Source organism: Danio rerio, chromosome 9 (assembly GCF_049306965.1).
Source record: "Danio rerio strain Tuebingen ecotype United States chromosome 9, GRCz12tu, whole genome shotgun sequence".
NCBI classification, from domain to species: domain Eukaryota; kingdom Metazoa; phylum Chordata; class Actinopteri; order Cypriniformes; family Danionidae; genus Danio; species Danio rerio.
Window position 1 is genome coordinate 19421148 of NC_133184.1, and position 27471 is coordinate 19448618.

At 34.9% G+C, this 27471-nt stretch overlaps 1 protein-coding gene across 17 annotated transcripts in view; it reads left to right on the top strand.

Annotated features, from left to right (window-relative positions):
• The first annotated feature begins 607 nt into the window (after positions 1 to 607).
• dgkh (diacylglycerol kinase, eta) overlaps positions 608 to 27471 on the top strand; it is a 159397-nt gene continuing 132533 nt past the window's right edge. For 10 of the 17 annotated variants that reach the window (XM_073912579.1, XM_068223576.2, XM_073912560.1 and 7 more), the window contains exons 1-2: positions 608 to 830; positions 2586 to 2747. Coding sequence is in view for 9 of the 17 variants with exons in the window: in XM_068223576.2 (XP_068079677.2) it covers positions 783 to 830; positions 2586 to 2747 (210 nt within the window). In the remaining 8 variants the exon portion in view is untranslated. Of the gene's footprint in view, positions 831 to 2285; positions 2748 to 27471 lie in introns of those variants that run through there. The other 7 variants (XM_009304583.5, XM_009304585.5, XM_073912578.1 and 4 more) reach the window with 1 other exon arrangement.

A 27471-nucleotide genomic window follows, 5' to 3' on the forward strand; every position in this document is an offset into this window, starting at 1 on the left:
ATCCACTGCGTAAAACATATGCTGGATAAGTTGGCAGTTCATTCCGCTGTGGTGACCCCAGATTAATAAAGGGATTGAGCCAAAAATGAAATGAATGAATGAATGTTAAACTTAATTTCAAAACCAGGGATAATGGAAAACCGTGAATAATGGAATGTTCGCTCCATGCTTCACATCCAAATATTAAAATCTAATCATAAATATGGCTAATTAACTGTTAGTTTGTGAACTTGTTTTTTTTTTTTTGTTGCGCATTTATTGTATTTAAATAATTAAGAAGTTTATTTACAAAATAAATCAGCAGAGAAATAAAAAATATCTATAGAAAAAGAGAGTGTTTTGAGTTTTAAGGGCATGATTAAAATTTGGTCAACACAATTTAAGCACAATTTTTGCTTAACTAAAATAACAAAATTAGAATAATATTTATATTGGTATGTCATGTTTGTAGCAAAAATAAACATGTCTTTCTAAACAGTCTTGCGTTTTTAAGCCAAGGCTTGTTTATTGTTTTTACGTCTTTGAAAAAGTGGGATAAAAAGCAGGTTCCGTGACGTCACAAATTGCGCTCCAATTCCTTATAGGGATCTGACATTTATCACGTGGAGAGAAGCAGGCTCAGCCTCTGGGAGACCCTGATAGAGTAGGGAGGAGTGGAGAAAGGGAAATAACACTCGGTGTAATAGACTTGAACCATATGCCCGATTATACGAGTAAAAGTAGCGCGTCATTTGTGCTGAAAGCGTGTGCGGACAGATCCTAAGCACGGGGACTAGGAGAATATGGAAGATGACTGCCAATATACTCGCAGCCCTGCCTGGGAAGAACTGGTCAGTACTGCTGAACATTTTCTATTCGGACAGACGTCAAAGAGATCCTGTATAACCTTACATACATGCAGATCACTGTTTATAGGCGTTAATTAGGGATTTTAGATCTGATTGTGGCTTATCGCGATGTGAATGCAAGATCGCTGCAGTGATACGCGAAGAATCTTCCATCTTCAGCTGAGTTCGGTCGCTCATTAGGGGAGTTTACATTCCTCTGTACAAACCGATGAACTTTATAACGGGACTGATTTAACGTTAGCCATTAGCCTTTAGGTTAGTCATGTAAATGTTAAGTTATATATAGCCAATTAAACTTATTAGTTGTCATTTTGTGTGTTTATTTTTGGAACACAGGAAGTTGTACTTTTTATTTAAAACGAATAAATCAGGAAACATAACTGTGACGTGGGTTTTCTCAGTGACATTTGCTATCAGCTGCTGTTAGCTATTCAAAGTTACAACGGGGAGGAAATGTGCCAACCGCAATGACCCATTTTCATGTGGATATAGTGGAAGCAAATTATACTCTTGTGTAGGCTATTTGGTGACAATAGCCCTTACATTTAGAGATGTTGGAAATTAGAGACAGTTAAAGCTCTTTAGTGACATTTTTATAAATGTAGGCTACTGAATGTGACGATTTGAACAACTGATCAATAAAAGCAATCAATAGGTTAGGTCAACTGTTTTAATTCCCAAGACACCAATTAAAGACTACTTGCCAGCAAAGCATATAGTCTTTATTACAATAATGTTATTCTATTTAATTGTAAATGTGTGCAATTATGTGCTTATTTTATTTCCATGGCAAAAATGTGTGAAAATAAGATAAGACAAAAATTATATGTTATTTTTTTAGAGAGAGAGATGTTATGCATCCTAATTATTATTTTAGCGTCTGCAGCAAATCAACAATCAACATCTATACTAAACTTATTGGCGAACTACTACCGACATGTAAATGTGTAATAAATTGATTACATTTACTTATGTTATGTTGTTCAGTTGTTATAATGTCACATCCTGCATTAAATAGCTCCAACCCTCAACTGTTGCTATGGTTACAGTCTCAAGCGGGGGATTCTTTCATTTATAGTGCAATGTTATATCGTTACTTTTCTAACTTATAATGTTTATATTTGTACATTAACAACATTTCAGTACAAGTCTGAGTGACAAAACGATATTTTTTTTACCGCAACGCATAGGGCCCAGATTATTTTCGACACTGTACATATGCTTATTATAACGTTAAATATATTCGACTAATGTTTTTAGCGTCTAGGTAGAGTCTTTCCTCTGACAGCACGTTGCTTTTAGAAAGCGCGTCAGTGTCCAAACTAGTCTATTTGACCAGGTTTTGAGGCTCCGTCTTCTTATGGCTATAATGTTACAGGAGAAACATCTGTTGCTGTATCCTCCTTGCTATAGTTTGTGAGATACCCGTCCGCCGCTAGGGTTTGCTACAGAGATTTCCTCCCGCTTCGAGCGTCTCTGCCCTCCGCCAGCCTTCATGCGGTCAGGAGAACCAGCCGTGTTCCGCCGTCAAAATGCACGCTTCAAGGCTAGGAAAGTTTCATCTAAAATCTCGGACTAAGTGAATGTCTGAAGAGTCGCGGTTGGGCTGAGAAACGCAACAGCATGACGGCCAAGAGAACCGCTTTCCAGCCGTTGTCCAGCTCCCGCATCCCAGCGGAGAGGAAGGGAGCGGCTGAGCGCGTTCCTAACCCGGAGTGCTGTGACTTTCCCCCGCAGGAGCCGGAGAAAGCAGCTGCGTCCGCCTCGGGGGTTCCCGCCGTGGGGGCTGTCGGGGGCTCGGGGCCGGTGGTGGACGAGTCATCCGACAGTGAAGGAGAGCAGGAAGGGCCGCAGAAACTCATCAGGAAAGTGTCAACCTCCGGGCAAATACGAAGCAAGGTAAGACACGTTGTTTTATATCCAAAGCCTGTTGCTTTGTTCGTTTTGCTGTTCGTGTTCTGGCCATTAAGCCAAACAGAGCTGCTAAAGTCTTGCCCACATGGTGGACATCAATAAGCTCAGTGATGCATGTCTTGATTTAAACATCTGGAACGACTGTAAATTGAACAGGAATGTCGCGTCGTTTGTGTCAATTCATCTCTCGCAGTGAGCTTGTAGTAGTTAATGCAGCTCAGTTTGTAGTGCTGTGCTGCTGTGCTGCTGTTCAGCCTTCAACCTGTTGATCCGATCCGAAGTCACGACCACTTGTTGAAATATCTCTCAAGACTATGGACAGCTGTGTTCTTTTCTTTTCTTTTCTTTTCTTTTCTTTTCTTTTCTTTTCTTTTCTTTTTCAAGTAGTTTTTATTTTTTGTTTTGGTAATGTTCCCCTTATTATCACAAATTATATTATTTTATTCATTCATTCACTTTCTTTTTGGCATAGTACCTTCATTAATCAGGGGTCCACAGCGGAATAAACCGCCAACTTTTCCAGCACATGTTTTATGCAGCGGATGCCCTTCCAGCCGCAACCAATCTCTGGAGAACATCCATACACATTCATTTACATTCATATGCCACGGACAGTTTAGCCTACCCAATTCACCTGTACCCCATGTCTGGACTGTGGGTGAAACAGGAGCACCCAGAGAAACCCACGCGAACACAGTGAAAGCATGCAAACTCCACACAGAAACACCAACTGACCAAGACGAGGCTCAAACCAGCGACCTTCTTATATATTATATACACTATTATATTATATTATATTATATTTTATTTTATTTTATTATATTATTTTGAATTATATAGTATCCTAATGTACAATATCGTAGTATAAACGTATATTTAAACAGATGAAACGCTGATACTTGGACACATCTGTATCTCAAGACCATGTACAGCCATGTTTTTTTTTCTTATTTTCTTTACTCTTTACTGTTTTTGTTATTTTTATTTTTATTTTTTTTATTATTTTTTTTGAAAATGTCCATCATCATTATCATTATTTTGGTTTCCGTGATTACTTATATTATATTATATTATTGAATAATATGATATGTTATTTTCCAATATAGTATACTTAAGCAGATCAAATGCTGAGACTTGGACACTGTACACAATTTACAGAGCCATGGATCCCCTATAAAGGTCGACTCATAACAGATCTTTGTATTTCATGTGTGATTTACCTGGGCATTTTTTTAAAATTTGTTTTGACATTTAAGTCACATGTTTACTTTTTATAATCATTCAAGTATGACATTGAATAATATTTTTGAAAATATATTTGAAAATATCAACTAAAGCAATAAACAACTTTTCTCAGTTTATTTTTTTGTTAATAAACCGCTTTTTCCTGTTTATTTTTTCTGAGCAAAAAATGACTATCATGCATTTTTTTACTTTGATTTAAAGAATACAACCACTAATATGTACAAACACACACACACATACACGCAAACAATAAATAGTAATGGTATATTTAAAAAAAATCTATTTAAAAATAACCGTGAAAACCCTAAAACAAACTAATCTCATATAAATAAATTAAAAATGGTTTTATAAATGAAATAAAATAGTATTAATATACAGAATAAAAAATGTACACCCTGCCACTATGCTACATACTATGTTTACTTATTTTACCCATTTTACATTAACATATTTTTTGTATAATCACTTATTAATTTATTTATTTTAGGTACAATGCAATTTTTAAATAACGTTAAAATGAATTACATTTTTACATTTTATTTTCACAAAAGTGATTTGAAACAGCAAGTTAAACACTTGTATGCATATAAAATGCTTTCCACTCATAAAATCACTTTCATACATTTATTTTGGTGCTTTAATGCTTCATACCATTTCAAGTAAGTGTTTTGTAAAATTACTTTTAGTCACAAAGAAAGACACACAAACACAAACATGTCTTGTGTTAGATTTAAAGCTGTGAGGTTATACATGTGAATGAGGGCTGATGGTTAGTTTTACACGTATTTACATATTTGTTAGCTCTTAAAAACCTATTAAATGCAAGCATGGTCTTTGATGGGTGATTTAATGAATGGTAATTGAAGCCTCTCGATTCCGCTCTCCTGCTTGGCAAGACGACACCTCAGCCGTCTTGCCCCACTTTAACCGTGACACCATAAAAAAGTTCCTCTTTTCTGACCAGAACAATTGCACTTAATTATTGAGTGCCGCTACATTATTTAAGAGGGCTATATTTAGAGACTGGCTGTGGAAGGGGTTGCTCTTTTGTGATGCTAATGAGCTGTCATTTTAAACCAAGCACATGTGTAAATAAAGCCTCGTTCAACAAGAATGATTGTGAAACATCACTTTTCCTCTTATCAATCAGTAAACATATATTAATGAATGCAACTCAATGCCCAGGCTACTTTCTAGGTTTGTCTGCGCTAATAACATTATATATTACTGAACATACGGTTACAAAACATATAATGTTAAAACATAATTAAACAGAAGTTTGAAGCATGTGCTGAAAGTTTAAGCACAGAACTTTTAAATACTGCAGTTACTATTGATGAATATTCAGATAAGCCATAACATACGCCACCTTAAAATATTTAAAAACATAAATAAAATAAATCAACATAAATATAAAAAGCTGCACTATAGATTATATATATATATATATATATATATATATATATATATATATATATATATATATATATATATATATATATATATATATATATATATATATATATATATATTGTGTGATATATATATATATATATATATATATGAAATATATCACACAAACAACATCTCAGAATATATTGAAAATAAGGGACATATTATGCAAAATTCACTTCTGCATGTTGTTGTTTTTTTAATTACAAAATTACAATAGGTAGGAATAAACAGTGTTATTGCACCAAATCTTGGTTTCTTTAACTTGTATAGCATTAAACATTGGTATTGTGTTGTTTAAAACGAATATAAACTTTAAACATGGCACATTTATATGACAACATTGTTATTTTAACATTGTTTATATTTCTTTGAAATATATGTCATCATTAATAGTTTACAGAATAAAATCAATAATATATTTTAATTAAACACATAACTACAGTTTGTAAATCCAGAGAAACTGAATGTTTTATTATTTTTCCCATATTTGTATACAGTTGGGGAAAAAGTATTCAACACATCATAATTTTTCTTAGAAAGCATATTTGCTGGTGGCTAGAAAATTTTCACCAGATTTTGATATCAACCAAATATATATATATGAAAGCAAAACAAATCTAATTAGTTTACAAACTAAGTGTAATACAAACTATGTTAGTTTACAAATGTGTAAAAAGGTGTAATAAAAATGAAATGACACAAAGAAACAGTATTGAACACATGAAGAAAGGGAGTTGTAAAAAGGCAGTGAAAGCCGAAACAGCAGCTGAAATCTCTCAGTAGTTCTTCAGCACCCCCCTGCCCTTCCTCATTGTAAATTAATATTAGCTGCTCCTGTCCAAAATCTTTTGTGTATTACCAGGATGATGAAGATGAAACCAGAGTGGACATTTCAGCATGACAATCATCCAAAACACAGCCAAGGAAACGCTCAAATGTTTTCAGAATAAGTAGAATGACCCAGCCAATCACCTGACTTGAATCCAATATAAAATGTATTATTAAACTACTCCTTATATTTATATCCTCATTAAAAAGGCCTAATTGTTGTGTGTCATTAAAATTGGCATTATCAGTCATAACAAAATCCATTTTGGTCAGTTAGAAATAACCTGTTACAATATATGTGGATTGAGAAGTACTAATTCTATTTTGTGGATTATCTTCTCAGCATTCTCACTATAGACTAGAGTAATCATAGCGCTGAGGAAGTACATTTGTTTTTAGAGAGTTCTTCTCCAGTGCATATGTGTTTATATTAGACTGGTCTTGTGCAGTTCTGTTCAGCTGAGTGCCTCCCTTTGCCCTGGTAACTCTGTGGAGAGCAGCTAACGTTCAGGCCATCTGTGTTCTCAACGGGAAGCGTTGTCGCTTTTGCCTCTGTGGAGATGCACTGATCGACCGGCCACAAATTGAAATCAGACATTTTTTTTTGCTCAAAACATTCAACAATTTAGCTGATCTCTGTTTTATACTTGCATATCACCTGAATTGCAACGATTTTATAGTAAAATTTGTAAGCATAAACAGCTTTAACAGAAGCCAGAGCAGCTGAAAATGCAGCAAAGATAATCCAGAAGACAGAAATACTGTCAGCTTCATAGCAAATCGATATATTTTTTAAAACATTTTTTAACAAACTTTGCTCATTTCATACGCAACTTCTATGAGGTTTAAAAAATTAAACAAAAATGTTAAACGTAGTAAAATGTTTGTGTTTAGGCATCAGTGCTTCCCACAGGTTTGAAATATACTTGTAGCAGTAGCCGGATTGAAACACTTTTTACCCACAACACATAAATGGTCAACTACATACAAGAGACAAAAACAAAAATGTGATTTTTAACTATATTTTTATTTATTATGACACTAATACACCTTTTCTTTTCAATGGGTTAGAGTAGTTTAAAAAAAAGGCTGTTGAAATAAAACAACCCCCCTGTTTCTCTTACTTTTGTGCTATTTAGGAGCCATCTGCACCCACTGACAGGTAAAGGCTGCTCTCAGTTTCTCTAAAGTTGCTTTTGTGGCTTCACATTTACAGTATTGCCGAAGCATTTTAGATATGCATAAAGTATGTTATATATTAACATCATTAAATTAATAATATATACAGTAAATGAGAAATAAACATCAGACAAAAAAAGAAAGAAAAATAGACATTATGGCTAATAATTATAATAATTACTAGAATAAAAAGTGTATTATTTTAAGGCAAATTAATTGATTAGCCATTTATAACAAATATTTTGCAGGCATTATAAATGTAACTTTGTTCTCTCTGAGTATATTGTAAAGTGTATCTGAGTCGTTTATTAAATGATTAATCATTTAATGTTTTTCTCAAAGCTGCAAAGCACATACAAATTACGTCAACTTTAGAAAGCTAAAGTAAAACCGGATTCCCGGACATTTTACCAGACTAAGAAACTACAGTCTGACGCATTTTGGTGGAAACAGCATTTCTCTGTAGAGCACATGGGATTATCTGAGTAAGTGACAGATCGCACACACAGAACCAACTGTAGGAAACGGAGCGGGAGAAGATTTTCCTCTGGTTAATCGATCCTGAATGTTTGGCTTTCTTGGACGGATACAAAAAAGTGTAAAAGGATCATAATAATAGTATTATTCATGTGTCACCCACCAATTATACTTGGGTGGCCGTTAGTAAACCTGGGCGGCCCACAAAAGTAAAGTCTATGTGTGGGAAGCACTGGCCATTCGCTTGGAGTTTTTGTTTCAAGAAGATAATAAATGTGCAGGTTAAAGGTTATAAGTTGTGTCTAAAGCTATAGAAAAGCACTATGTATGCAATATATGAACTTCAATATATTTATGCATCTCTTGATTTCATCTCAGGGACGTTAGGTTTTATCAAATAATCAATAAGAGGAACAAATTGTCTTTAAGATGATCTCTGTATAATGCATATTAAATCAGCTGCATTGTATAAAGCGTTAACACAAAGACAATGGCATTTTCCTGTTTTTCTATAAACACCATCTACTGGAAGAAAGTGTTTTTTCAGTCAATACATTTACAGGGGTCCCTCGCTATAACGTGGTCCACCTTTCGTGGCCTAGCAGTTTTGCAGATTTTTTTGTGCAATTTAACATGCTTTTTTTTTTTTTTACTGCGCATTATGTTCTGTGTCCTGATTACCGCATTGTGTTTTGCGTTCTGATTGGCTATAGACCATTGTCAATCAATCTCCTCTGTGCCTTGTCTCCTGTACAGTACAGAATGCGAATCATTCTGCACCCTCAAAGGCACCTGCGGTTGCACCCAAAAGGCAGAGGAAGAAGCTAACCATTACACAAAAAGTTGGACTTCTTGACATGCTAAAGGAAGGTAGAAGTTACATGGCTGTTGAGCGCTATTACGGAATAAATGACTCTTCAGTTTGTTACAATCAGTTTTACAGCCTTAAAGAGCCCCTATTATGGGTATTTGAAAATGACTTTCCATGCAGTGTGTAACACAGCTTTAAGTGAAGTTAAATATCCAGCTAAGGCTTAAATCTGAAAGTGCACCATGTTTAAAACTATTGATTCATCTATAAAAGAGTCGACTCATAGTTGTTTGAATGAATCGGCGTGGTAACTAATCTTTAGCTGTGCTGGTGTGACATCAATACAGAACTAAAGCCCTGCTCATTTGCTGCTCACGCAGACCTGAGAAAATTGAAACCCCTGGCTCCGCCCACAAACACCGTAGCAGATCCTGGTTGAATCATGTCACGAAGAAAAAGCGTGAGGAAAAGTTAGTGTTATTTTCCCTACCCAAACATGTGAAGAGTCAGTGGTTGGAGTTTGTTTTTGCAAAAATACCACAGCATTTTAACCCCAGCCTTGTGCTTTGTTCCTGTCATTTTTCTGACTAGTGCTTAAGCAATCTACATATTTACAATGGGGGATTCATCGGCCGTTTGTCAAAGGAAGGATCAGATGAGACTATTGATGCATGAGACTTTGTCAGAGCTTGACAGGAACTTTACAGTGCACAGTTCTTGGACTAGTTCCTTCATCCAGTTCACAAGTGTAAGATTAATGAGGGACCATTGTACTTTATATTTGGAAAATGATAAAACCGAATTGAATCTTTCAAATATATAATTTTCAGAAAATTGGAGGTTCATTCCATTCTGGCATCCCCTGATCTCGAAGAAAAATGTTTAAAAAAAAAAAATGGGAGTCAGTATTGGAAGCAGATACTTTGATTGTAAAGAATCAACTTTTGAAATCAGTGATAAAAAAAAAAGAATTAAATTAATAAATCAATCAAGGTCGATGCATCACTGCTTATCAATTCCAGCTCTATAAAACCAAACTGTGAAATTAATGAAAGGGAAAGACACTATTGCTAATACTTAACCATAAAGTTTGGAGTTAATATGAGGTTCATGCAAACTGCATAAAATAAGTTATTGGATATTGCAGTAAAAGTCAAAACTAACTGGGTTTCCATCACCCTTTGTTAATGCACATTTTGAAATATTTTCAATGTTTTCTATATATTTCTGTTTCATTTGAAATGTAAGCTTGCTTGAGGTGGTTTTGGTCTTGTGTGGAAAAAGTGTTTGCATATAAACTTTGACTCTAGCAAACGTGATTATTTTCTCCATTATGCTTGCTTTGTTTACTGTTGGTTGCTAGGTTACCAATACTGCGGTCAGTAACTCTAACAACTTAGGTGAAAACGCACCTAAGTCACATTTGGAATTTTTTTTTTTTCTTTTGCTAACTTAAAAAATATTCACTTCACTTTAGGATGGAAACCCCAAAAAATGTGGGAACTGGGTGTTTATGAGAGACACCTGTGTGACTTTCACTTGTCATAAACAAGCAGTTTTAAAAATTAAAAGTACACAGCTCAACGGACTTGGAAAATCAAATATATTTACTCAGAAGTTTTGAGAGTGAGCGCTGGTCTGCTGGTAATGGTAAGGTGCTGTAGGCTGTAATGTGTGCAGATCAGTGGTAATGGAGCGTGCAGGCTTTGCAGTTCCCTCGTCATTGTTTGCTTTAGTCGAGCTCAACACAAACTGTCTCATGTGATCTGCTTGAGCTGCGTCCATCCTCTTCCACAAAGCACTCCATATGCTGTGGATCTTCCACCGTTGAAGTGTTCTGACATTTTTCCAACCCAAATTAGTTGATGCCGCAGCAACTGGCCAGTTTATTTGTGTTAAGTTAATTGAGGGGAGCAGTGAGGGCTGTGTAAAGCGTTGACTTTGAGAAACACTATATATGTAGATCATTAAAAAAAAATCTGTGTGTTGTCGCCATTTGTGGGCTTGGTTTCCATGGCAACATTACTCCTATGTCTCCTGCAAGTTTTATATGCAGCTGTCTGCATTTTGTACATATTCAGCACTACAAAATTTCAGTATTACAGATTGTAGGATTTAAAATATAATACAATACAATACAATACAATACAACAATACAATACAATACAATACAATACAATAATATAATATAATATAATATAATATAATATAATATAATATAATACAATATATTGTTATATTGGGATTATATATGGGGTTACTGCAGTGTTTAACCGTGATGGAGTAAAAGGTTATCATTTGCACAGCTGTTTAAGCGCTATGAAAGTTAAAAACAGTTAGATACAAGCAATTTTACCATTTGTAACTTTAACAGAGTCATTTTATTGCACTATTTAAACAGTAAAGCCGTTGAAGTCTTTTTTTTATGTTAGATTTTTTTCAATTCCTATACCTGAATTTGTTTTAACAATACCTCGAATATGATAAAGCACTGTTTATTTCACCTTTAGTTTTGTTCTATTGCTTTTAGCTATGCTTGTACATTGTTTATCATGCACGATTTGTTCCCCTACCAAATAATATAATATAACTTAATATAATATAATATGTTTCCTAGAGATGGGTTGTTGCTGGAAGGGATAAGTTGGCGGTTCATACCGCTGTGGCGACCCCGGATTAATAAAGGGACTAAGCCGAAAAGAAAATGAATGAATAATATATATAATATAATATAATATAATATAATATAATATAATATAATATAATATAATATAATATAATATAATATAATATAATATAATATAATATAATTCCCTGTACTGGGTTGCTGCTGGAAGGGCTGGAAAATCAGAGACCAAGCCGAAGAAAAATGAATGATTGAATAATATAGTATTTTCTGTGAGAGCTATACTTGGGGTAGAATCATATACAGCAATCATTTTGAAAAAATATATCCATAAAAGATAACCATAAAACATGACAAACCAAACAAGTTTGAAAGTAGAAGTGTGTGTGTGTGTTTGTGTGTGTTTGTGTGTGTGTGTGTGTGTGTGTGTGTGTGTATTGAAATATATATTTTAATATAAAAAAACACATACTAAGTGAGATTTAATCTCTGAGGTATAATTTATGACAAAATATACTGTATAAAATTTGCATAATTGTACATTAAAGATGTTAGAGCTGTGAAAAATACACCGTGCCATTTACCAGCAGTGTTAACAGGACAAACAGGAATGCAGCGATGTGGTGTGAACACAGCTGGGGTTTGTGCGAGTCTCTGTTGAGATTTCACTAAAGCTCTGTGGGCTGATGACTTGTAATTTAGTGGGAGCTCAAGTGTAACAGTGCATCTGATCCCCTCATCCGCCCATAGACATTAATGTAGAGGTAAAACACTCATGTCTTCACACACAAGCAAACACCAGGGGACCAGAGCTGCCCAGCCTGATGATTTATAAATTTTACACAACATTGGAAGTTCTTAATTTTATATATGTAGGGTAAATTTAGGGTGACTTGGATTTATCTATTAAAATTTCATTGCATTTGATATGTTATTAATTAGTTTGGTACAGTAGTTACAGTTCTGGAGGTACAAAAGTTATACAAATAAATTATGCATGGCGTTCTTTAGATTAATATGTATTATTATTATTATTATTATGTATTAAATGTAAGCAGTATAAGCAGAGATTTTATGTTTATTTATGTTTCCAGTTGCAAATGTGCATGTGTATTTGTGGATATTGCTTAAAAAACATTTGACGACAACTTTAATATACACCTAAAATATTGTTTCACTTAATTGTGCAACAATATAACAATTTCACCACATGACGTCAATAGTTGTATTTGTAATAATTTGTTATTCGTAATGTGCATAAAATACACTTTGTTGGCAAAATATTTGGAACATCTGCCTTTACATGTACGTGAACTTTATGTCAGGGTTCTGCCACTCTGGTCATGTAAATTCTTGTTTTGGTGGCAGAATCTGGACACTAGTCATGTCTAGTCCTGTCCTTTTGTGCTCGGCTCAAGTTTTCTTGGGTCGAGCACTTGTTTCTGTCATTTTTTTTTTTTTCGTGCCTCCGACGCGCGCGCTCTTGTACTCGTGCTTGTGTTTTCGTCTGTCTGCAGCGTGGTGTTTCATTCCCAGCGTCTCAGTCTAGTTGGTTTCGGTTTTGGTCGGCGCTGAGATGAAGCATGCACGCTGCATGTGTGAGCGCACGGTGAGTGTTTTCATTCATCATGTGCTCGTGTCTTGAGTCTGTTGTCAAAGCACGTGGCTATGTGTTTACATTGTGATCACATGCTTTTGTTGTGTGCTTCAGTGTTGTGCTTGTGTTGTCATGAACATGTGGTTAATGAGTTCTCTCATTGGCTGCATGTTCTTGTCCTGTTTTATGTGAGCGCATGGCTTGTCTTGTCTCTGTCATGCGCTGTCCTGTCTATTGTCTAGTCCCACCCCGCTTGTTAATCTATTATTAGTTAATTGTGTTCACCTGTTTGTGTGTTAGTTTTCTCCTGCTTATAATCTCCTCATGTTTTCTGTTCTGTGCCAGTTCGTCTTCTACACTCCCCTGTGTTCCTGCTCCAGTCTTGTCTTGCCAGCCCAGCCAAGTTTGTTTGTGTGTTTTGTTAATGTTTTCCCCCTCGGGGTAGTTTTGTTTTGCCTTTTTATTTTATTATTAATAAAAACCCATTATTTTCTGCACCTGAGTCCTCGCTCCTTTCCCTAACCCTGACGTGACACTTTAATGAAATCCCAATCTTAACCTGTAGGGTTTAATAAGGAGTTTGCCCACCCGTTGCATCTTTAACAGTGTTATGAGTTTAAGATGTTTAAGTGGGATGCTGTAACATTTAGGTGAGACAGGTGTAATGTGTGTGACAGTTCAAGGATGAGGCAGGAATCAATTTTCTATTTAAGCCTTTTTACTCAATAGTTGAAACAATATGTAACAATAATAAATGGAAAAAAAGAAATAAACATTGACAATTATTATCTTTAAACTAAAACAATGAGTGTAAGCCAAATCAAAGAAATTAACAAAACAAAACAATCCTTAAATCTAATTCTGAACTTGGCGACAAAAAGAAATAATACAAATAAAAACCGAGATCTTCAGTGAACACTACACCCGAACTAAACTAATCAAACTACAAAACTCAAAATGCACAGGTGGCAAAACACTCACACTAACAAAAATCTATCTAAACTGAAACAAACTGAACAAGACGGTCAAAGGCTCAGTTTAGAATCACACGACAACCATCACATTATGTTACTTAAAGCCAACAAGTTCAACAAGCGAACTCAAATTACCACAGTAAACTGAGATAATAAATCACTAAACAGCCGAATCATAGCACAAACAAATTGCTTGGTGCACAAATGGTACGCCAAGGCAGAGCACACACCACACACTGGTCTGTTGAGGCTGTAAATCTTTGTGGCTCGTCCGGGGATTGGTGGATCTGACACCGTCATAATGATGATGGACAGATGGTAAACAAATAAGAAAAGGTTGAGTAAGCAGAGAGGAGGGTGAGAAAAAATACACAAAGAAAGATAACTAACATCAAACATAACAGACCGCTTTAACAACTGTCTGACTTTCCACTAGGTTGAAGAGTGTGTTTATACAAGTTTCTGACAATTTTGCTAGAGGTGGATCAGTAAGATCAGGCAGTGATGTTAGATGAGAATGCTGCTCTAAATAATCCCAAAGTTGTTCTATAGGATTGAGGTCAGGCCAGTAGGGCTGCTCAATATATCATGAATTTATCGTTATCGAGATAATAATACATGCAATATACATATTACAGACATGTCACCTATAGCGCATGTCTTTGGACTTGTGGGGGAAACCGGAATACCCTGAGGAAACCCAAGCAAACACAGGAAGAACATGCAAACTCCACACAGAAATGCCAACTGATTCAGCCGAGGCTGGAACCAGCGACCTTCTTACTGTGATTTGACAGTGCTACCCAATGCACCACTGCATGGCCATATCATTATATAAATAAATAAAAAAAAATAGCTAGTAAAAATAGCAAATATAGCTTAAATGACATGTATAGTACTCAACAACAATATTGTATGTTGTATATTTTTCCAGTATCGGGCAGCGTTACAGGCCAGTCATGTTCATTTAAACCAAACTCACTCATCCTTGCCTTTACAGACCTTGGTTTTTGGGCTGGTGGACATCAGGTTGGGAAACAAAAGGTCATCCAATCTGTTCTCACAATGTTGGGAGCATGAAGTTTTCCAAAATGGGTTAGTATGCCAAAGCATCAAGGGTTCCTTTTACTGGAGCTAAGGGGCGAAGTCCAGAACCTGAAAGCAACCCCACACCATATTTTCTCCTTCACCAAACTCTACACTTGGCCCAATGCAGTCAGGCAAGAACCATTCTCCTGGTAACTGCCAAACCCAGACTCATTTAACAGATTGGCAGACATAGAAGCTTGATTTGTCACTCCAGAGAACACATCTTCATTGCTAGAGTCCACTGGTGGTGCATACTTAAATGTCTGCTATGCTTAACCATTCTGAAATGTCTGAGCCAAAGTCTGCCAAAAGATTTGCCATATGTTTGGTTAAATTATCTCCTATTTCACAAGGTTATGTTTCCAAACATCAGCCATTCAACCTGTGAACGCAAGTTTACATGACATCATTGTCATCTGCTCTCTTAAGCCTAGTTCACACTACAGGATTTTATACATCAGCAGATCGCTGTGCTGTTCACACTACATGCCTTGACTTTGTGTCTTTTAATCTCTGAGGTGTTCACACTACGCAACACTCTGTGAATGATCCACAAGAGGGGGGTCACACACTACATGATCTGACAACAACTCATTCCCCATCAGCTCATTCAAGCTACCAAACCACAGCCAATTAAAATTTGAGGGAGGAGTCGTCAGAAAAAGCTGAACACTATTGGCTGCTTGTGTGCTGATGACATCACTGACAGCGTTTCAAGCTTTGGAGAAAGCATTTAAAAACATCGTCAAATCAACTGATTCATCAGCGGATTAATCACTCATCTGCAAGGTTTGAGTGGATAGATACACAGAGAATTTTTAATTTTTGTAATTTTAGAACTCTTTGAAATAAAACTAACATATTTATAACACCCTGCCGTTTTCTAACTATCAGTGTATTTCTTTCTGACATTGTTATTTTTTATTACAAAACAGTAATGAACTGAGCATTTCTGCCTTAAATTACCATTTTGGTTAAAATGACTGCATGCATGTCTGATACTTTTCGCTGTGACTTTAAATGTGTGTGCATTTTCTTGCCTGGCAACTTCCTGCTAACATAAACAAAACTTTCTGATGGCAAAAACATCAATTTACTTCAGATATCTTTCAAAACAGCATATTATGTGCTGTGAAATAGCTCCTGTTTGAAAATGAAAATGTAAGCCAAGACCTTTAAGTGTTTTAGTATCTTAACTACATATTTATAGGCTTTATTACCAAAAAATATTATATTTTAAGGGTAATAGTGTCATTAAATATGATGCCAAACATTCAAAGCTTATTTTTAATATCTCAATAATAGCTTTGAATGTAAATATGTTGTGACAATATGGCGTTTTATATGAGAACGGTCAGAATGAGCAGTATGGTAATTCTAATAGTTACAGAATTCTAGTTCCACTGTTAATATATCCTACTCTCATGTCTGTGCTAACGCAGAATGAAGCGAGTGCTTTGCCCATTCTAACCAATCACAGATGTTTCTGCTGAGCTCCTGAACACACAGGCATTCAGCTCATGCTGATATGCTCTCTCATTGGCGGCAGCTCGTCACTACATCTGACCACACGTGGGGTTGAGTCGGCCGACTGCTCTGGAATATTTAGCATGCTGAATGTTGGATTTCATTCTGCGAGGTGTCGGCGACGCGTCAGCGAGCCTCGTTGATGCGTTGTTCAGTAGTTCACACATAAAGAGCGGCGAGCGCCGAGCACCCGCAGATTTCTTCCCGATCACAGCCCGATCTGTCGGCGAGCTCGTTAACTTCCAAATCGGGCTCAAATCAGGCTTAAAATCCTTTAGTGTGAACTAGGCATTAGGTGCAAATCATGTAATGTTGGGTGAAAAAGGGTTACAGTGGTTCCCAAATTGCAAACTTCTATTTTTATTATTGATCATCTTCCCTGGAAGTGACTCTTTTGTTTTCTTCAAAACGTTGGATGCAAATAGCGTTTTTCTTTTCTCTTTTTGTCAGATAATTTCTGATACATTCCAATTTTTGGTATATTTTGAATTGAAATACAGCTTTTGACCAGGTTAGTTGAGCACCCTCCAGCATAATGAAATATAGACAATTAAGGATGACTGCTTTTAAATATAAATGATAATATTTACAGTATACTTGTGTTTGTATGAATGTGTGTAACACATTTACTTTGTTTAAATGCGGCATTGGGAAAAACAATAGGTTATACAGAATGTGATTTAGACAGACTGTAAAAGATATGGACGTAGTATCTGTGACTTCACCGATAGGTTTCTGAAGAACGCAAAAGATACTACAAGTAGGCATGGCCAACCGTCGGCATTTTGTTTGCACGTCATCGCACCGACCACAGGATACCAAACAAGGGCAAAGAGGCAGAGCGTTAGTGGAGCTACAGACGCCTGCCAGCATTTTGCTTAGACAGGTTTTTCTTTGGGAGAAATGCTTAATGCTTTATTACCTGCGTTTCGTTTGTGTTCTGACCACATGTGCTTGGTTGTACACTATATCAATAAAGTGTTTAGACTTTTAAAAACACTGTTGTAATAGATTGAGCCGTAAAGCATTGTTCTTATGACAATTTCTACAGGAGGAAAACGTAAATTATTTCCAAACACTTCAAATAAAGTTTGTGTTAGTAAATGAAATCCAGGCATAACACTGTATGACAACGTTTCAGATGACTGTTCTAGAGCCTACAGCTTATCAATCTGTCAGATTCTGGAGTGCATTCAAGTTCTAAAGAACAATATAAATGATGAGTAAAGTCTCATAAACTAAATTCGAGAGGAGCACGTGATATGATTGAGCACGACTGGCTGCTCATCTGTAATCAGTAGTAATCCGCTCAGAATGATCCTGGCTTACAGTAAATGAATCGTTTTTTTCCCTACTGTTCTATGTTTATTTTTGCAAGAATGCCCTCTTCCACTCCATCTCCTCCTTTTCTTCCCTTTTCTAAAGGGAGCTCTTGAGATCTACCTCATCTTGGATCTCCTTATATGCTTATTGACTGGGCGGGAGGCTTGGGCTCAAGTATCTCCAAGCTCAGGGTTCTCTCCCGGGACAGCTTGCCAAACCTTCTATTAACGCTAAGGATATGTGAGTGGAAACTCTTGAAATGATCCTAAATAAAGCAAATACATTTATAGAGATGGTATAAGTATAAAATTTTACTCACCTGGGAAATGGAGATCACTTGAATGGTTTGTGAGCACAATTAAGTGCACACAGCACGCCATATCATCTGATAATTGAAAGTAGTAATTCCAAAGAGCAACTGACTATGTAAAGCCACATAAAACAAAACAAAAATACGATGTATATGCAGAATTCAGCGGCTAATTAGCAGAATCAGCTGAGGTGAAGTGACGGCGACCAGCGAGACCTAGCTGCAGCTCAATTTGCCACGCCCTGAATTATGCAGCTTTAATAAAACTTAAAATAAAGGAAACGGATGAGTTCTAAAAAAATTCTCACCCGCCTCACAGTTGTCATGAAGGGTAATACTAGCTATATGAACCAAAATCGTTCTTTGTACCAGGCTGTAAACACTTTTTTTTCTGCTGTAAAGTTCTCCATTTTAACAATTGCGTCAATGGAAATCTACTTTATTATGGAGCTAGGACTAGCAGAATTTCGACGAATTGCAGTTTCAGTTACTTCCGTAATAGTGGGAGGTTGCCGCTTGGATTTAGACATAACTGTTGCACTCACTAAACCGTTAAATTTCCAGTCAGCTTCTTGTAATGTTTCAATGACATAGTTTTCTGTTCACCATGAGCAAGTTTGTTCAACACATTTGGAAATCGGACTTATTCCAGAACATTCATGTGAAACCCTTTTTGCTGCATGTCTAAAGGCGTCAGTCTTCCTGCCTTATCTGCCCTGATGTAATTGATTATAATTCAATTAATTTACCAGTGGAGTTAGGAGAACAGAGCAGAATTTTCAGAGTTCAAATGATGCGCAGACAGACAGTGACCTTCATTTTTATCAAAACGTTATCGCACAGTAAATTATTTTTGGTTAGCACAAGTGACGTCTGATTAATTAACATCATTTTTTATATGAACATATATTTATAAACTTGTTAAATGTTTTTTTTTTATTATTTATATAATGGAGATGAAAAATTTGAGAACAATCAACAGTTTTATAAATGTTGAGGTCAAAGCCTAGTCATATTTGAAGTTATCATAACAAATAAATAATATTATATACAGTTGAAGCCCCCTCAATTATTAGCCCCCTTTTTATTTTTTCCCCAATTTCATTTTAACAGAGAAGGACCTTTTCAGCACATTTCTAAACATATTAGTTTTAGTAACTCATCTCTAATAACTGATTTATTTTATCTTTGCCATGATGACAGTAAATAATATTTTACTAGATATTTTTTTAAAGACACTTCTATACAGCTTAAAGTGACATTTAAAGACTTAACTTGGTTAATTAGGTTAACTAGGCAGGTAAGGGTAATTAGTCAGGTTATTGGATAACTATGGTTTGTTCTGTAGATTATTGAAAAAAATGTAGTCCTAACCTAATCACAAAGTGGCTGTCATTAGTGGGTTAATGAGATCAAGAGAATTCTGCTTTGTCTGTTTCTATGCATTACTAACATCAGTATCTAACCAAATCTTAAGTTAACCAACTATTCATGGAGATTCAGCAGTTTTTTTTCTGACATGTTTGCCAGTCATGTAGACACTGTATTTAATTGTTCCAATGTAAAAAAAAAAGTCATTGTGGCCCTGTTCACGTGGGTTATTAGGTTCGTTTTCATCAATCTGATGCAACTTTTATTATTTACAAGAAATGAAAATGTAATTAAGTTTCAGATCAAGTAACTCAATTTTTTAAAAAGGCTAGGTTAATAGATAACGAATTTCCTTTATTTCCGATTAGACCATGCACTTTATTCTGTTTTACATTTTTAATATGTAGATATGGTTTTTTTAAGTAACATTTGCTTAACAATTATTTTAGCACAACGAAAGTAATGAAATTGACTGTCTTTGGATTAAAGGTTTATGCAAAAGATCATGCAACACATGCATCCCTCTCATGCTACATTTTCGAAGATAAATTTGCTACTGAGTGCTGTTTTGAATAGAATATAATGAGTAAAAAAGCTCATTAAAGACTATACACATAAAATAAAACATTCACAAAGGTGTATCTTACGGAAAAACACCAATTGACAGGCGCTGCTTTTTTTCTAAATTGCAGAAGAGAAATGACAGAAATTTGAAAATATTGAGACTGTTAAAAGAACATTTTACTTTATATATTTTTGACTCCAATACAACAGCTAACAGCTATGTTTTATTTTATGTGTATAGTCTTATATAGTATAGTCAAGATCGCATTTATTTAATGTGAGTCTCTTTGCTTGCACGCCGATTTTCTCTGTTCGTGCACAAACTTTCTTGCACGCCCTCATAATTACTCTGCTCAAGTGTAGATTTTCTTGTGCACTCTCAAATAAACGCTGCTGAAGTGCGATTTAGTGCGTTTATGTAACAAGTATGTCTCCAACATGTATTAGATTTGTTAATGCTCCCTGAAGTAAAGTGAAGCAGCCATAAACTCCAGCAAGATAAAGTCATCTATACATTTTAAAGTATTATAAAGCATTATTTATTATCTATAAAGTATAATTTTATGGAAACTGTGTTCATCTTAATTGAAAGCTACGCCATGTTTGCTAGCCTCACGCATCACGCACATGTCAATCAGTCAGCATGTCACCTTAAAGGGTTAAACAAATGACGCACAGCACTACTATGATTACAGAAAAGTTTGCGCTGTTATAATTCACTTATCTTTTAACACGTTTTGGTGAGATTATATCCCACTATTAAAAAAAAAACAACAACTGAATGAATGTTTTGAATGAGAAGTAATAAAGTAGTGACGGGGTGAATTTTGGTGTGGCGCCCCGCCATGGAAGTATGAATGTAGCAGCGGTAACCTTGTATGTATATATAAATAAATATATATATATATATATATATATATATATATATATATATATATATATATATATATATATATATATATATATATATATATATATATATATATATGTATGTATATATAAATAAATATATATATATATATATATATATATATATATATATATATATATATATATATATATATATATATATATATATATATATATATATATATATATATATATATATATATATATATATATATATATATATATATTTAGAGATTTTGGTTTATATTGACATGGAAGCATCACTCAGTTGCTGCAGATTTGTGGGCTGCACATCTGTGATGTTGTGCGTGATAATCCCAGTAGATCAGCAGTTTCTAAAATACTCAGATCAGCCCGTCTGGCACCAACATAAAAATGAGATATCATAGTTTATTTCTTTTATAGCAAATACTGGTTCTACTGAGATGTTTTCATCAGTGTATGAACCTTAATCTGTTTTTCAACATGCTCAAATAACCAAATCTGGCAACGTTAGGGCTCTTGAGAAAGCTGAGATCCAGGTGCACAGATAGACAAGGGAAAATCCATGATAGCATCAACAGCCTAAAATCTGTCCTGATGTCTGACAAGTTCTGTTATTGAGTTAAGAGAGTCTGCTGAGTTGCGTATCCTGTGTGCTGTGCACTAATGCATGAATGAAACACACTGCTGATTCAATTGTGGAGCTGCAGGATGGGATTTGCCACAGGCATGAATCACCCCGTGGTGAATCCCACAATGCCTTCTCTGTAAAACAGAGACTGACATAATGCACCTGTACCTGCATGGGTTGCCTAATATTAAATGATATTTTTGTGCATGGTAAAAGGGAGCAACACTGCAACAGTTAAGCATCTGAGTTTACATCCAACATGTTTAATTATTGAGTATTGTTTAGTATTTTAAAACGCAACTTTTGGGCTACAAATGCAGTTTTAAATACAAAATTGTTATTAGCTTTTATATTAATTTTGTTACATTTCTTAGGTGATGTTTACCTGAGCAAGAAAAAAGTTAGTGTTTTCTACTATATTTTTTCTTTTTCTTAATATTTTCTTTTTCTTCGAACAGCTATAGAATAAACCATTGTTGTCCAAAGACTTGCTTAATTAACCTAACTAGCTAAATTAACATAATTAACCTAGTTAAGCTTTTAAATTGCACTTTAAGCTGAAAACTATCTAGCAAAAAAAAAAAAAAACTAGTAATGGTGTATATGCACACAGACCTTTCATTTTCAAACAGCAAGCCCAACCGCTTCCAGTGAGCTGTCTTTCCATTACAAATCGCCACGTTTTCTTTAAAAATAAGTGATCTTCAGTGCCTAATAGATATACAATATAAAGTGGGTCTCAGATCAGACAATAAGCACTGCGGAAAATTCCATTTCCCCTGCCATCTCTTTAAAGAAGCCCCATATTATGGGTTTTTAAAAATGACCTTCCATGTCTTGTTCAAACTACTTATTCAAAATGAGTTGAAACAACCCAATTCTTTTTTTTGAACAATTTAATTGTTTTATTATTCAGTCTCCTGAATTTTTTTTTTAAAACAAAGAAGTTTACTTAAATGAAGATTTATGTTGGGACAACAAGAAGGAATTGTGTGGAACCCAATATTTTTACAGTGTAAACGCATATGCTGGAGGTTTACCAGAACTAACTTTGACACAATGTGCTTGAAATCACCTCGATTAAGTTGCCCAGCCCTAATTACCAAACATGAGTTTTTTTTCAGTGAATTAACTTACACGGTTTAATTGTTCAGCCAAAGAATACCAACGTGCACTAGCAAAATAACCATTGTTAATTTTGATTTCACACACATTTTAAATCCCTCTCTTCACTCAGAAATAAAGATACATGAGCTGTCACTGGACTGGTACCTTTTCAAAAGGTACACATTTGTTCTTAAAGGGTCTATATTGGTAACTCAAAAGTATATATTAGTACCTAAAAATTTTAAGAGGAACACTTTTGTACTTTTTAAGTACTAATATGTACCCTTGAGGTATTAATATGGACCTTTTAGGTACACATTTTCACCATTTGATCAGGTACCACCCCAGTGACAGCTCGCATACCTTTATTTCTAAGATTGTAAACTGCAGTTGAATTCTGACCTCTAAAAGAGTCTGAAAGACCTCTAAAAGACTGAAACCCTCCATGACCCTGAACACAATTGCACATCGCACAAAAGCGCTTCTTTGGCATTAACATTCCATACATAAGTATCATTCCGGTTTCTACAAGACGTCTGCAAGCGAACAATTATGAATCAATAACCCTTGGAGGAGACTAAAGACAGGGGATATTCTTCAGCTCATTAGGCCCTAATTTGTATTCGGCTTGTAATTGCCTCTTGTTTTGTGTATTTTCTCGTCTCAGATGACCTTGATTAAATGTGACTGATTTGTTTTCTCAATGACCCACTCAGAAGGCCCATCAAACCCAGCATTCATTCTTGTAATTCACAATCATAATAGGGCTACTTGTAGAGCCAACGTCGAAAAACACATCGGTTTTGGTTTGGAGGAAACGGGGCGGCATGTGCAATCATTAGCTGTCTCTAAAAAAGCCAGGCGGCATGTGTGTGTGTGTGTGTGTATGTGTGTGTGTGTGTGTGTATGGGGGGTCTGGACAGCATTGAAAATGGGTTTTAATGATGGTCTCCTCCTCCCCCTCGCCTGCTGACTGTATAGCAGCGTTTCAGTGTCTGTCAGCCGCTTTCTCCGACCGTCCTGACCAGTGTAATTGTTGCCTTGTGCTTTGCCTCCTCTGTACACAATGACTCGGTGTCGTTTGAGATGAGAAAATTATGTGCCAACAGTTGACAAGGTGTAATTGCTCGACCAGTTTAAGCTGCGCCGCAAACTTTCTGTGAAAGTGGTATTTTTAACTTTGTAGAACAGAGCGGCATGATTGTGATAACTCGCTGTGCTATTCCAGCTTATCGAAGAATCACTGAGGTCTTCAATAGGGCTGAATTTTTTGCAGTTAGTTTTTTTTTTATTTTTAATATTACAGGGATTTTTTTCTTTTGTTTTTTTAGGCTTAGCTACGTTTTCTGAAAGGATAATTACAGATTTGCCAAATTTTGTTGTGAAATTGGCTTTGTTTGTCACTTTTTCGCTTAACTTTTTTCTCGAATGCAAAGAAGAGAGTTTTTTTATTTATTAAAATAATGATTAAAATGATGAACAAAAGAACAACAATATTTGTATAAGATGAATGGAGAAGCTGGACTTTTGAGTTCAGTTTTTGTAAAAACAGAATTAAAGCTTTGAATTTCTTCAAGTAAAGTTTATACAGTTATGCTTTTATATTCTGAATGTCTGAACTTACCAAAATACAGTCTTCATATAGCAAAAATCATAAATCTCAACAAAAATCTACAAACATAATAGTGCTGCACGATATTGGAAAAATATCACATTGCGATATTTTTTTATTCATTGCTATATGAATACAATTTCACAATATGACTTAATATCTCTATTTGGAAACAATTTATAATGCTAGATCAACTGGGAAGATTCTACAGTGGGATTGCATCTCATAAAAATCTTAAAAAAAAAACAAAAAACAAAAAAAAACAATCTATAAAATGTCCCCCAACGCATTTTTGTTGTGGTCTGTGCTATTTGCTGGACAGTTTTGTATTTGCATGTGTTGTGAGTAGTTTCATGCATAACAATCTATAAATACAATCAAGAAAAAGATACAATTTAATTCAATTGTTTTATCGTTTCCCTAGTCTAACAGTAACTGAATGCTAAAAATAATTCAATAAAAGAAGAATATTGTCCACACATTGCCTGTACTATTATTATGCTTTTTTTGGCCAGTTTAGCAATATTACCATTGTGATAAATATAACTCAAGCATATAAATCAAGACCTTAAAGCTAATTGCAGAAGGAATCAAATATATTTGCCACATGAAATAATCAGATTTTGAGATTATATTAAAGTAATTTTTTAATTTGTTTGAATTTTCACCTTACAGGACATGTGTCGCAGATAATGGAAGCATCCTTTTTCAGGATTTGATGCATTGGTCATAAAATTATCCCTGAGGGTAAGGAGTGAAAAGCTGCGGCCATCCAAGTCCAAACTCTTTGAACATTTGTGCATGAGGTGGCTTTATTGCAAAATGCCCTGAAGGTTTTCTTTTCTAAATAGAGAATAATGAATATCACCATAGTGTACTCTAATGCAGTCACGACTCCTCAACAACCAGGAAAGAAACTGCATATTTTGAAGCCAATATTTTTATGTCATTGTTGTAAATTCTCACAATTCACACTTTTTTCTTCTTTTCTGAATTCTTATTTATATCTCAGAATTTTGACAGTCTTCTTTAAATTCCTGAGAAAAATTTAAAGTTGTGCAATATCAGAATTCTGAGAAACAAGTCACAATTTTGAAACATAAGCTCAGAATGGGCAATATAAGCATGGGGACATAGTACATTTTGATTTCACATGGACTTTTAAAAAATCCATATTGGTTGACCAATATTATTTTTGTTGCACACTCTCAGAAATAAAGCTATGAGAGATGTGAGTGAGGAGGGAGGAGCAATTCCAGCGTTATGGATGTGACATTTGCAGTAAAAACATAAACTCACAGAGAAAGTATGTGTTAACATTATATTGAAACATATTGAGTTATGGGATCAGAAAAACATCAATGTGTAAACATTTTTTATTTTTTAAATGAGGAAAATAAACATGCGTGATGTGATTAAAAAGTCTGTGAGTTTACAGTATGCAACATAGTTTGCAGAAATTCTGTGAATTAAACTGCACAACACAAAATAAATTATGCTAATCAAAAGCATAAGAGTTAGCTCTCTATAGCAGTGGTTCTCAAATTAGGGGTCTCGAGACGATGAGGAGAGGTCGCTTGGTGATTTCCAAAAATTTTATGTTTTATTAAACTATTAGAATTATTTTATTAATTATTATATTTTATTTGCGACCCCTGGGCTTATTATGCTAGATAACCATCACAGTAATAGCGTTAGTTGCCACAGATTTATTTTGCAGTACAGTATTAAACTTTGACACCTTTATGGCACTTACATACATTCAAAAAATAATACCATGACTGAACAAGGAGAATGATCTCCAAGCGGCTTCAAAATTAAACCAAGAATAGTCTTGTGCTACAAACATTGTGCTCACCATTCTCATTAAATGAGGGTAATATAAAATTAAACAAATTAATAATGATTATAAAAATATAAGGTAAGACTGTTGCACTTTGTGTTGCTAATATGCTTATGTTCATATAGTTCCTATTGGTGTGCAATATTTGGATGCTTATAACCACCTCCGAGCATAGTAAAGGTTGCGAGTCACTGGAGTTGTTATTTTAGGGATCCCGGGCTGAAAAGTTTGAGAACCCCTGCTCTATAGAACAAAAATACATTATTTTATTTTATTTGACGTTTTTTTGCATTCATGAGGAAAAAGCTTCATTATGATTGTGACAGATGTGAAACTGGTGAAATTTGGTAAATCAAATATAATTGTTTGAAAACATTAACAGAGGCACTTTTGAGTATTATTAAAGCAGATTTATACTTGACGCGTTCGCTAGTTCGATTGAGTGCATGTGGTGAGAATATGTTTTTCCACCATTCATAGCTTTTACACTGATGTATAAATTGGAATTTGGAATTTAAAACAATTAAATAGTTACAAAACTAACATGAAACAACAAATTATTTATTTGATAACTGTAAAAGTTTATTTGAACCGGTCGGTTTACAATATACTGATGCCCTGTTTTTCTAGGCTTTATTGGTGGTAATGGTCAGGAATGTTGGACCAATATTGCCTTCTAAGCATATAAATAGAGGACACAAACTAGCCAGACAGTAATGTGTGAATTGTCAAGTGAGCTAAATCTAAAACGACGGTCAGTATTCTTTAGTAAGTACTTTTTTTTGCTTTTATTCTTGCCGTAATAATAAATATATTTGTAGAGCATCCCATGTTCTGTTGTCAGTAATATTTTAATAAACTTTAACAGGTAGAACTATCCGAGATATGAACAAAGGCAAGTGATGCATCAAAATTAGTTTAAAAATACATCTTGAACCGTTATAAAAAGTCTTCGTAATCATTAAAATAATTAATATAGTTCTAGAAACGTCCTACTTCTATGTTTATCTGTCTGATTTTACGGTGGGTTTCTTCTGACCGCCCCCTGTAATTTTAAAAAATATGTCATCCACAACCGCGTCAAGTATAAAAGCCTCATCCTTCATTTCGTGAGGTGCGCACGCAGTCAGCGGAGGTCTGCGATGCAACGGCAGCCAAAAGTATAAATCAGCCTATACAGTAAAGCTTTTTTTTTCATGGCAAGGTTGACATTTGCATGGAATTGCTCAGAATATAAAAGCTACACATT